The sequence below is a fragment of the Chanos chanos genome, chromosome 16 (assembly GCF_902362185.1).
Source record: "Chanos chanos chromosome 16, fChaCha1.1, whole genome shotgun sequence".
Taxonomy (NCBI): domain Eukaryota; kingdom Metazoa; phylum Chordata; class Actinopteri; order Gonorynchiformes; family Chanidae; genus Chanos; species Chanos chanos.
Window position 1 is genome coordinate 8,000,317 of NC_044510.1, and position 13,473 is coordinate 8,013,789.

The 13,473-nt window shown below is 40.9% G+C and overlaps 2 protein-coding genes and 1 non-coding gene across 3 annotated transcripts; 2 read left to right on the plus strand and 1 right to left on the minus strand.

Annotated features, from left to right (window-relative positions):
- Window positions 1-1,824: 1,824 nt before the first annotated feature.
- trnac-gca (transfer RNA cysteine (anticodon GCA)) lies at window positions 1,825-1,896 on the minus strand. Its single transcript has one exon. It is a non-coding gene; the product is annotated as a tRNA-Cys (tRNA).
- Window positions 1,897-2,858: 962 nt separating this feature from the next.
- On the plus strand, window positions 2,859-5,422 carry LOC115829584 (heat shock 70 kDa protein). The gene is made up of 2 exons (XM_030793727.1): window positions 2,859-2,948; window positions 3,402-5,422. Exon 2 carries the CDS (start codon window positions 3,425-3,427, stop codon window positions 5,354-5,356), a length of 1,932 nt encoding a protein of 643 aa, XP_030649587.1. The 5' UTR covers window positions 2,859-2,948; window positions 3,402-3,424; the 3' UTR covers window positions 5,357-5,422.
- Window positions 5,423-8,629: 3,207 nt separating this feature from the next.
- Window positions 8,630-10,561, plus strand: LOC115829606 (heat shock 70 kDa protein-like). The gene has a single exon (XM_030793755.1). It carries the CDS (start codon window positions 8,630-8,632, stop codon window positions 10,559-10,561), a length of 1,932 nt encoding a protein of 643 aa, XP_030649615.1.
- The last annotated feature ends 2,912 nt before the right edge of the window (window positions 10,562-13,473 follow it).

A 13,473-nucleotide genomic window follows, 5' to 3' on the forward strand; every position in this document is an offset into this window, starting at 1 on the left:
TAAAGAACAGAGAGAGAGAGAGAGACAGAGAGAGAGAGAGAGAGAGAGAGATTTGGAACAGATTACATTATGAAGGAGAGGTCATATCCAGTGTAGCTGGGTCTTTGGCTTTTTGAAAGTTTAGTTTGATTTGAACGTGGGTTCATTTGGGAATGGGATGCTCCTGCTGTGTGCAGTGCACTTTTTCTTTAATGATCACGGCCGTCAGTGTATTGCACTGCAGTGTATGCTCATACTGCTGCATTGTTATTTGATCTTGTTAAGCCAGTCTGAATTTGAGTCAGCGAGACCATACACGGCTCTGTGTGTGTGTGTGTGTGTGTGTGTGTGTGTCCCTGATGGGAGAAAGAGGATTGTCGTGGTAGGACAAGTAGATTGTATCAGCAAGGAAGCAAAATACACACACACACACACACACACACACAGAGCCGTGTACTTAAGACAAGGACAGACATAAAGACAACTCGTGAGGAACTTCTATGACAGAAATGAATAAATGTAACAACCCTATAAAATAAAATTTAAAATTCACTTTTCACATTTCTTTATTTGGAATTACATTGAACCAGAAACTCTGAACAAAAGCATTCTGTTATCAAACTTTGTTCTCTTTACTAAATTGTCCTTTTGAGGCAACAACAAGAGTCAACCCCTAATCTCATTATAGGACACTGACTGTAGTCAGTAGTTGAGCAAACTTCAGCCAACAAGGCAACATACACAGCTTATCAGAATACCATGTAACTTTTTTTTTTTTTTGGAGAAAAAAAGTGGGTCGGTTGCATTTAATTCATCATGATAGCCTCATATTGACCACACATGTGCTGGACACATACGAGATAGACAAATTTGAACCACATACAATGTGAAAATAGGACAGGCTATTTTAGGTAAACAAGAGACCACCCTTATTAGGCTGTAGTGGGCACATAATTAAGAACTAATGTAACCAGCTTCTTATCTTACCACCGATTTGTTGGGTCTACTGTCTGCATTCAGTCAACATCATGAATCTACCAGATTAGATTATATGAAATTAGATCACGTCGAAATGTCAAGAAAAGAGAAGAAAGCGATATGATTTAATAAACTAAATTTTAGAAATGTGTGGTTTAAAGACCATTTCAGTGGAACTGGCTTTTTATTCTTTTCAAAGAAACACCTGAAACAGTACTCTTCGAAGCTGTCCAAAATACGTTTGGATGCGTTTGAGTAACTCAACACTTTTTCACGGAAAATGAGTCCGTTTGGATTTACCCGCTCCAATCGCAGTTAATGGTCAATGGTCAGGACTATTTATGTAGTACAACAGTGACGCCTACTGGCGAGGTAGGGATAAAAGATGTTAAATGTTTTTTAGGGTGTTTGACTCAGATGGATTTCTTTCTTTTTTTTTATCCACATATAACTTTTTGGAGACTCCTTGAGAATCTCCTGTATAATATTTCTCTGGAACTGATCATATTTCGGTCAAAAGAACTGTTACCCGACCCAGCTGTGACTGTTCGGGTATGTTTGAAGATGTGCGTCTGTTAAATCTTATCTCGGACTTGAATGTAAAACAAAAAATACTTCGTTTGGTAGCACGTGTTCAAGTACCGTATCATGCTCGTGATGTCATGTTCAGGCCGCATTGTTCATAAGTGCTGTTTGATACAGCCAACTGTATTTGCAATGCTGCTGAAGCGTATTAGTCCTCCCATAAACGTTTACAAGTAATATTTAAACGCGATGCTCTGAATATATTGCCTTCCATTACATCTACATGCTCACGAGAATCAAGAATTATTCAAATTAAACAAATGAAAAAATACTAAACAAAAGAGGGGGCACCCGGATTTGAACCGGGGACCTCTTGATCTGCAGTCAAATGCTCTACCACTGAGCTATACCCCCTTCACACACTAGAGGTGCACCAATTGCTATATTTAACTATACGCTTACAGAAGTCGGACAAATATTTTTGGAAATTACTTGAGAAAATTTGTCTTAAGGCTCTTTGTCTTCTGTAGTAGCTCTTTTAATATGCTTATCACCCGGTGAGCAAGGTTAGTAGAGATCTAACAACTCAGCGACTAGCCTGTACAGCAAGGAAAGACAGCGTCAAATAATTTCCTTGAGACTCAAACTTTTCAAACGCCCAGAGACTTCGCTGCCGATCTCTTGAACCATATTTCCAATTCACGGGCTAACTCGCATCATATTCAACATATCATATTCAAACTGACCCAGGTCAGTTTGAATAAATACTTGAAAATGATTATTATTTGCAATTAACAGCGTTCCTGTAACTGCTAGGCTTTGAAATACGTTTAAATAACGGTGCATTAAATGTCAGTGTCATGTCACTGTTTCGTGACTTTGCCACCAAATTCAAATCATGGATTGCGTGTACTATAGTGATCGTATTCTCTTCATCTTTATTTTTCGATACGTTCTCCTCTTTGTCCTTTCTTCTAAGCGTTTGATTATACTTTGAAAAACAAACGCAATCTGCAACAGGGACAGGTTAGTGCATCTGTAGCCTATATCTACAGGTTAGTCTGAATTTCCGACAATGTAGCCAGAATTGTCTTAATATTGAATCGTCAAATAACATTCACCTGCTCTTAAGAATCAATATTTGTTTTAACATCGATACATAATCATTTTGAAACTTGCATAAGACCGCTTACTCTGAACGTCTTGCATGAGTGTGTAGAAAGTTCGGGAAGTGTCTAGAGCAAATGTGGTTGTCGTCCTGCTTTGCGATTGGCTGGGGGTATTGGATCGTTCGAGAACTGTACGGTATATTCTAAGCGGGTCTTTAAAAGCGGAGCTGGGGCAGGGATGGATAGTTATTACGAGAAACGCTTAAACCAGCATCGAGGAGCTGGAAGAAGCAGCCGAAGACACCGCTTCAGAAGAGAACCACTGAAGAATATCACGAAAGAAATAGTCTTTGTGAAGTAAGTATATGGTCTCTTACTATGCTGTAACTTAAATCAGAACTTGTAAATAGTTGAAGATTCATTTGTTAGATCGTTGAAACCAGATGTCTCTCATTATAATACTCAGTTTCAAATGACGTGAAAATAACGCAAAATCCCCAAAAGCGAAAAGTATGTGTACGCCTATGTTAAACATTGATTTCCTTGCCTTTTGTTCTTGTGGTCAAAATCTGCATAACTAAGAAACATCTTTAATAAAGGCAAAGGGTTCTTACAATATAATAGGGGTTTTAATCACGTCATTAAACAGAACGTTTCACTGTAACAGTCATTAAAATAAGTGGGTTGATTGTATTTTATATGTGCTTAAAGGTAAAATACAGATTATTTGATCATGTTGATGATAATATTTGCTCAGTTCAATTTTAATTAATATGCAATATTAAATGCAGTTTGTATGTTTCATTGCAGAAGTGTATCTTTGAAATATCAACATGTCATCAGCCAAAGGAATTGCTGTTGGAATTGACTTGGGCACCACCTATTCCTGCGTAGGGGTGTTTCAGCACGGAAAAGTCGAGATCATTGCCAACGACCAGGGCAACAGGACCACCCCCAGTTATGTGGCTTTCACAGACACAGAGAGGCTGATCGGAGATGCTGCTAAGAACCAAGTGGCCATGAACCCCAGCAACACGGTATTTGATGCCAAGAGGCTGATTGGGAGGAAGTTTGACGATCCAGTTGTGCAGTCTGACATGAAGCATTGGTCCTTCAAGGTGACAAGTGATGGAGGGAAGCCAAAAGTACAAGTGGAATACAAAGGGGAGCAGAAATCCTTCTACCCAGAAGAGATCTCCTCAATGGTGCTGGTGAAGATGAAGGAGATTGCAGAGGCTTACCTGGGACAGAAAGTGTCAAACGCCGTCATCACCGTTCCTGCCTATTTCAATGATTCACAGCGTCAGGCCACCAAAGATGCTGGAGTGATCGCCGGACTGAACGTGCTGAGAATCATCAACGAGCCCACAGCTGCCGCCATCGCCTACGGCCTTGACAAAGGCAAGTCCGGGGAGCGCAACGTCCTGATCTTTGACTTGGGTGGAGGCACCTTCGACGTGTCCATCCTGACCATTGAAGACGGCATCTTTGAGGTGAAGGCCACAGCTGGAGACACCCACCTGGGAGGGGAAGACTTTGACAACCGCATGGTCAACCACTTTGTGGAAGAGTTCAAGAGGAAATACAAGAAGGACATCAGTCAGAACAAGAGGGCCCTGAGGAGGCTGCGCACGGCATGTGAGAGGGCCAAGAGAACCTTGTCTTCCAGCTCTCAGGCCAGCATTGAGATCGACTCCCTGTACGAAGGCATCGACTTCTACACTTCCATCACCAGGGCTCGCTTTGAAGAGTTGAACTCTGATCTCTTCAGGGGAACCCTGGATCCTGTGGAGAAAGCCCTGCGAGATGCCAAGATGGACAAGTCTCAAATCCACGACATCGTCCTGGTGGGTGGCTCCACCCGAATCCCCAAGATTCAGAAACTCCTGCAAGATTTCTTCAATGGCAGAGAGCTGAACAAGAGCATTAACCCAGATGAGGCGGTGGCATACGGCGCTGCAGTTCAGGCTGCCATCCTCATGGGCGATACATCTGGTAACGTTCAAGACTTGCTGCTTCTGGATGTGGCGCCACTGTCTCTGGGCATCGAGACGGCAGGAGGAGTCATGACTGCCCTCATCAAACGCAACACCACCATCCCCACCAAACAGACCCAGACCTTCACCACCTACTCAGACAACCAGCCTGGTGTCCTTATCCAAGTGTACGAGGGTGAAAGGGCAATGACGAAAGACAACAACCTGCTTGGGAAGTTTGAGCTCACAGGTATACCACCAGCACCACGTGGGGTCCCACAGATCGAAGTGACCTTCGACATCGACGCAAATGGCATCCTGAACGTGTCAGCTGTGGACAAGAGCACAGGCAAAGAGAACAAAATCACCATCACCAACGACAAGGGCCGTCTGAGCAAAGAGGAGATTGAGAGGATGGTGCAAGATGCAGAGAAATACAAAGCAGAGGATGAAGTTCAGAGAGAGAAGATTGCTGCCAAGAACTCCCTGGAGTCCTACGCCTTCAACATGAAAAACAGCGTGGAAGATGATAACATGAAGGGCAAGATCAGTGAGGATGACAAGAAGAAGGTCATTGAGAAGTGTAACCAGGCCATCACCTGGCTGGAGAACAACCAGCTGGCTGACAAGGAAGAATATGAACATCAGTTGAAGGAGCTGGAGAAAGTTTGCAACCCCATCATCACCAAGCTGTATCAGGGAGGGATGCCAGCAGGAAGCTGTGGAGCTCAGGCAAGAGCCAGTTCAGGGGCCAGCTCTCAGGGGCCAACCATTGAGGAGGTGGACTAAATCAGAACTTCTGGTCTTAAATCAGTACTCTCCTCATTGATTACTGTATAGGACTGTTCTTGAATTGAAGTGGTTGGAACAAAAATGAGGGTCATTCAAAGCTATAATGTTTCATTTGGTTTTACACTTGAACACGAACATGACTCCCTCATTCCATTTTTTGTCTCAGTTACAGAATGCCAAGACTAAAACGTTTAATCATATGTATGTTTTGTTTTACACATATGTTAAATGTTATTGTCTTGTTAATTTCACAGAGAAATGCACAAACATTTTTGTACTGTTATTTATAAATCTAGTTGTTTAACATTGTATTTTTGACATTGTAAATAAAATATTTGAACAGATTCCTTTTGTGCAGAGTATCTTTTTTCATTATTTCTGATTTTTTTTTTACAGTGTACTTAAAATACACACTTTGACAGATTTGACAGATTCAGTACGTTTCAATATATAGAGACACCATGATAACTGATATTTGCTACAGTTTTGGGAATGGTAACACCTGACCATTCAGAAGACTTCAAACTTTAAAAGCATCATTCCAAAGCCTTTTGTGTTTCAAATCAAAACGAGATTGGCATAGCTTCAAAATGTCAGTTAGTGAAAACCTTCTCCCTAATATGGAATTTTAGTTCTCAAGAGAGGTTTGAAAATCAGTCATCATGTTCTACGTTTCACATTTTTAAGTGTTAATGTAGTCTTATGTTAATGTAGTCTTGTCTCAAGTCTTTAAACTTTAGTCATATTAAAATGACATTCCTCTCTGTAAAACTAAGACGCCGGCAGTGGTTTTAGCTAATATTCACAGCTTTGTGTATGAGTGCATACAAACGTGCATGTGACTATGTGTCACGTGCACTCATTAGTAATTTGGCATTAATTATTAACCCCTAAATTGAGGGACAATTATTGATTTCAGGGAATAATCAATACAAAGAAATATCTCGGTCAAAACCGTAGGGATTGTGGACAATATCTCTTTACTTTCTTGAGGAAATTAAGGTTGCATTGGAGCGTCTTGTTTTACGTTATAGTCACAGATACAACTTGACATCTACAATCGTATGTCTTCATAACAATTTCATATATAACATCAAAAATGATAACAGCTGATAGAACATAATGTGCCTTTGTGACACACTGGCACAAAGCAGCATGTCACATGACGTATGTCCCACCAGTTCTAATGTGAGAGAAACTCAGGAGGGTTTTAATCAGTTATCATGTGGAACCTTTTTTTTTTTTCAGATGTCATAAAAATAAAAATAACCCTCATCTCTGTAACTCTCATATTAGAAACAGTTTGTAAGAGCATATTTTTCTGGTCCTGACCTCTTCAGCGCCATACTGATCACAATTATTTATTTATTCATTTATTTGGCTCAATCCTCTACATGTCATATTAGTATACAGACTCAGTTTACATTGTCTCTCTGTGTTAGGGTCAGAGTGATTGAACTTGTATATTAAGGTGCATGTATATGCATTTTGCCTTTTTGTTTGTTTGTTTGTTTGTTTTGTTTTTTCATTTTTGATCTCATGTGGGTCCAGTTTGAACGCTCTATTAAGCAAATAGCAGCATTAGTTAGAGATTGTATTTTATTTCTCCAGCGGCAAATGTAGCAGTTTTTTTTTTTCTGTTTTGTTTATATGTAGAATCAATGTCCGCTTTTTGGAGTGGCTAATTAATGTGTGTAGAAGTTTTTTCAGTCATTTTCAGCTTTGGATAACGTTAACTGGTCATGTGGATAAAGGAGACATTCCATTTTTTCGGCCTTTAATTTCAGGTATAGTGTTGGGAGGTTTCTAATCACTTTGACAACATGACCATTGGGAATAGGTTGCACCTCTGGTGAACACTGTTGCTTTAAAAAAAATTGTTCTTTTATTTCCAGTCTTTACTGAACATCTCTCTCTCTCTCTCTCTCTCTCTCTCTCCATACACACACACACACACACCTATACACAGAGTGTATGTATATATATATATATGAACATCATGTAACTGCTGTAACATTTCAGAGGAGCTGATAGGGAAGACCATTGTGCAAAACTAAGCCAAAAGCTCATTAAAATCAGCAAAACGGGTGGACCTAGGTGGATATATTCTCTTATACACTCACTCCTCTCTGTCTGTCTCATGAGCAAATCTACGCCTTTTGAGGACTAACAGCCTTTAGGATGTCAATAACGAATCAATATGAGTATGGACCTAATTCATTTATTACACTATAGCCTGATTTGATAAAATTGCCTAGTTAGTTACAAGTTATTAATAAATCAAAATGGAAACGCCGTTATTGTACGCTACAAAATAGGACCGCACGACTCTTTGCAGAGATCTGAGTACACAGGGAAACTACAACGCCGCTCTAGAACGTTCAGGAACTTACTAGTGTTACTCATTGAGCCTCTCAGCTGTTGGCAGCAAGTGAGCGCCGCACTGTGATTGGCCAACAGAGCAAACTTCGAGAAATGTGTGGAACGCAGGTATCCTATATAAGTAACGGCGAACGGCACTGAGGCGCAAGACTGGAGAAATCAGATCCAGAGAGATACCGGGCGAGTCTCGCGCTACGCAGAAAGCATCGAGAGGCACAGATAACTTTGCTACTGCCTGTAAGTTATCTTTTTACCATGCATGCTTCGTCTTTTACTTAACTGGCGGTATTATTTTCCGCACTTTCAGATGAATATACTCATGGATTTTTATGCGTATGTAATAGTTTGTAATGCTTTGTTTGAATGTAGTGGTCATAGCAATGCTCTCAAATAAACGGCTTTGCTTGAGCATAACTACTATCTGACTCAAAACACGAACGACAGCGAAAAAAGGATGTTTTTGTTGTTGCTCGCACTACAGTTGTAAATTTTTGTTGCCGTTGGACATCATAGGACGCATTAATCGCCACTCGCTATTTAGCCAAACGATTAAAGTATATTTTCACAGTGGTCAGGACATTTTAAAATTGGAAATTACATGATACTACATCCCGAGAGTCTCCGGTGGTGTATCTTCATGCTGAGTATTTCAAAAGACTGTTTTTGTAGTTCTGCATTCAGCGTACAAATATTTTACTGCATGTTATGCAGTGTTATCGTTTCAGAGATTTCTAATTACTAAACAATGGATGTTTTAATTATTTTTCATCTATACAGAGAAATAAAGTTGAGATTTTTTTTGCCTTTATTTTGTTGTTTGAAGCCTGAATTATAATAAATTATTTGTGTATATGCTTCCTTGCAGACAGCTTATAGCAAATAGCCAGCATGCCGTCAGCCAAAGGAATCGCTGTTGGAATTGATCTCGGTACTACCTACTCCTGCGTAGGGGTGTTTCAGCACGGAAAAGTCGAGATCATTGCCAACGACCAGGGTAACAGGACCACCCCCAGTTATGTGGCTTTCACAGACACGGAGAGGCTGATCGGAGAAGCTGCTAAGAACCAAGTGGCCATGAACCCCAACAACACGGTATTTGATGCCAAAAGGCTGATTGGGAGGAAGTTTGACGATCCAGTTGTGCAGTCTGACATGAAGCATTGGTCCTTCAAGGTAACAAGTGACGGAGGGAAGCCCAAAGTACAAGTGGAATACAAAGGGGAGCAGAAATCCTTCTACCCAGAAGAGATCTCCTCAATGGTGCTGGTGAAGATGAAGGAGATTGCAGAGGCTTACCTGGGACAGAAAGTGTCAAACGCCGTCATCACCGTTCCTGCCTATTTCAATGATTCACAGCGTCAGGCCACCAAAGATGCTGGAGTGATCGCCGGACTGAACGTGCTGAGAATCATCAATGAGCCCACAGCTGCCGCCATCGCCTACGGCCTTGACAAAGGCAAGTCAGGAGAGCGCAACGTCCTGATCTTTGACCTGGGTGGAGGCACCTTTGACGTGTCCATCCTGACCATTGAAGACGGCATCTTTGAGGTGAAGGCCACAGCTGGAGACACCCACCTGGGAGGGGAAGACTTTGACAACCGCATGGTCAACCACTTTGTGGAAGAGTTCAAGAGGAAATACAAGAAGGACATCAGCCAGAACAAGAGGGCTCTGAGGAGGCTGCGCACAGCATGTGAGAGGGCCAAGAGAACCTTGTCTTCCAGCTCTCAGGCCAGCATTGAGATCGACTCCCTGTACGAAGGCATCGACTTCTACACTTCCATCACCAGGGCTCGCTTTGAAGAGTTGAACTCTGATCTCTTCAGGGGAACCCTGGATCCTGTGGAAAAAGCCCTGCGAGATGCCAAGATGGACAAGTCTCAAATCCACGACATTGTTCTGGTGGGTGGCTCCACCCGAATCCCCAAGATTCAGAAACTCCTGCAAGATTTCTTCAACGGCAGGGAGCTGAACAAGAGCATTAACCCAGATGAGGCGGTGGCATATGGCGCTGCAGTTCAGGCTGCCATCCTCACGGGCGATACATCTGGTAACGTTCAAGACTTGCTGCTTCTGGATGTTGCACCACTGTCTCTGGGCATCGAGACGGCAGGAGGAGTCATGACCCCCCTCATCAAACGCAACACCACCATCCCCACCAAACAGACCCAGACCTTCAGCACTTATGCAGACAACCAGCCTGGTGTCCTTATCCAAGTGTACGAGGGTGAAAGGGCAATGACAAAAGACAACAACCTGCTTGGGAAGTTCGAGCTCACAGGTATACCACCAGCACCACGTGGGGTCCCACAGATCGAGGTGACCTTCGACATCGACGCAAATGGCATCCTGAACGTGTCAGCTGTGGACAAGAGCACAGGCAAAGAGAACAAAATCACCATCACCAACGACAAGGGCCGTCTGAGCAAAGAGGAGATTGAGAGGATGGTGCAAGATGCAGAGAAATACAAAGCAGAGGATGAAGTTCAGAGAGAGAAGATTGCTGCCAAGAACAACCTGGAGTCCTACGCTTTCAACATGAAGAACAGCGTGGAAGATGAAAACATGAAAGGCAAGATCAGTGAGGATGACAAGAAGAAGGTCATTGAGAAGTGTAACCAGGCCATCACCTGGCTGGAGAACAACCAGCTAGCTGACAAGGAAGAATATGAGCATCAGCTGAAGGAGCTGGAGAAAGTTTGCAACCCCATCATCACCAAGCTGTATCAGGGAGGGATGCCAGCAGGAGGCTGTGGAGCTCAGGCAAGAGCCAGTTCAGGGGCCAGCTCTCAGGGGCCAACCATTGAAGAAGTGGACTAAACAAAAGCTGATCCATAACATTTCTATGCGCTCTCTTTATTCAAAACATTTTTGGACTGTTAGGAATTCAGGTTGTTTTGTACAAATTTGCAGAATCATGCAAAACAGCTGTTTCTTTTTTTTGGTTTGGTTTAAAATGAAAATGAATCTGACTGCCTCATTCCGTTTGAACTCAGTCACAGGATGCCAAGAGTGAAAATGTTGTATGATCTGTGTATTTTATAGTACAAATGTGTTAAATGTTACAGTGTTGTCTTTGAGAAATGCGCTGAAACTTTTTCATATTATTTATTTATGTGTCTAAATAAGCGTTGCATTTTTGACAGTGTAAATAAAATACTTAAACTTATTCTTTGTGTACCGACTGCTTCTTCTACACATCCCTTAAATCATCAGTATATGACATCAGTATATTTGAGAGCACTGAATAACACATAAAAATAATAATAATAATAACAACAGTAGTAATAATAATAATGTACACATGTGAAAGTATTTTTGTGTGCATCACTGAAGACGGGTTTTATGATCCTGTCAATGTATTGATGAAATGCTGTGATTCTAGTGAAAGTAATACATATCCTCGAGCCATCATATTTCCTATTGTCCAGCTATCCGGTAATGGCAACACTCAGGTTCATTTCAACTATAAAACTATAATTCCCTCATGCCTGTAAAGTCGAGGAAAGGTTCTTCAGGCATTACTAAGAAATATTCTGAATTAGTGAAAACTATATGGGTTTTTTTGTTGTTTTTTTAGAATTTCTAAGTATTTGAAAGTCAGTACTCCATGACCATCAGTCATCATTCGTAATATTTTCTTTTAAATATTAATCTGATCTTATGTATGAAAGTTAGGCTGTACTGAAATGCAATCCCTTCCTTTATGTCACTGCTGTGGGGACTGGTCTCTGCTGAATAGCTCAGGCACCACTGATGAGAGAAGAAAGCACCAGTGAGACCAGAGTTCAATTCAAAACTCTGAGTGCATTTTTTTTTTCAGGGGAACTATTCTCTGAAACGTGACATACCTTATGAAAGAGGCTCTCTGTCCTCAGCAGTCTTCACACAAAGAAATGGACAAACGAACTTTTCTTTTATGTTCTGCACGATGCTTTCAGACGTTTCTGGCATATTCCGGATTAATGAACGTGTCGTAAGTACTGTTATACTCTTGATGATGATACACTGCTTTTGTGTAGCCCTAACTAATTTACTGCCTAAAATTCTCTCGGCATATGGTGAATAAGTGTTTCCCACCGACATGAACGCATACATATACAGTTTTCATTTACATCCTGTTGAACCCCTTGATAATCCATCATGGTACAAATAAACTGGCTTCAGCTCAGTCTTCCACAGTTCAGCAACACGGGGAATGCAAGTCAAAGAAACCTCTGATTAGTTTTGAGTAAATTTCCACGTCGACGTTATCACCACACACGTGGGGATTGTTTTCAGCATAGTCACAAGAACACGTACTGATGCGCGCGAGTGTGCGTTATATATATATATATATATATATATATATATATATATATATATATATATATATATATTAGTCAAAATAAATTGACTTTACACCATAAATCGAGGAGCATTTTTTACCAAGCCGAAATCATTATACCCAGAAGAAAATCTTAACACAGCAACCGTTCACGGACAGTGCCTCGACATACATTTGTCTGTTTAATGTCGCACTGAAGTTTATTTTCCGTATCAAAATAGCTGAACCACAATCGGTCAACTATCAGTTCAGCATCCGTCTGCCTACGGTCTGCAAGTCAATGCAAAAATCTTGTTCTCTCCCAAAATGGTGCCTTTCGGCATTTATGGCGGTATTTTAAGTTCAAGAATTTATTTGCCATCTGCTCAGATACAGGTGTAGCCTACAAGGGCATTGGAATTCTTGCGCGGATCTCTCAGTCAAGTAATAAAAAATACAATTAAAGACATAATGAAAAAAAGTACACATATTAAAAAGATACACATCAATAACGATGAATAACAAAAAGTACACATATTATAAAGTATACAAAGTACAATAGACTCTACTAATGTGTGTGTGTGAGTGTGTGCGTGACAGGGGTGAGGTGTGCGTGTGTGTGTATTTGGCGGGGGGGTGCTGTCAGTCTGTTATCACAATTATGAGAAGCATTGAATTAATTTATTTCCGAAGTTTACAGTGTGAGCAACCAAAATTGCTTTTTTTTCTTTTTTTTTTTAGATATAACTAACCTTGGTAGTGATGGAGACACCATATTTTGACAATAAACCGGAGGCGCCCGTATTTCTCTAAGGGTGCGAGTACAAATGAAAATTGCTGCGCTCTTCTGGAAAATTTGGGAACTGACTAGTCTTGCATGGCAACTGAGCGCTGCATTTTGATTGGCCGATGGTGGTAGCGGAGTTTGAGAAATGTCTGGAACCCTGTAAGCCTGTATAAATGACAGTGAAGTACAGTTGGATGTCCTTGTAGATATCGTGCGACAGGAGATTGTAAGTGAGCTCTCCGAAATAAAGAAGCACATTTTGTACCGCATGTAAGTTTATTCACTTTAATCGGATGGCCAGTGTCTTTTTGCACTCTTTGACTTCAGTCATTTCAGTTATAACTTGTTTTTGCAATAGTTTCCTGTTGTTATTTACATCATACCGTGGTTTTCGTAATGTTTATGTTAGTTTGTAACGCTATGGTTGAATTTAGTTGTTACAGCACCGCTACATACTAGTCTATGATAATTAATATTTGCACGTCAAGCCACGTAAAACAATCACAATGTTGTTTCTGTTGTAGGTAGAACGGCCTGAAGATTTTTTCTTGCTTTTGCCTAACTCCTACAAAATGGTGTCACACTGCTCATAAAATTTTTAAAAAGTATTATTATTGTTGTTATTGTTATTATTATTAT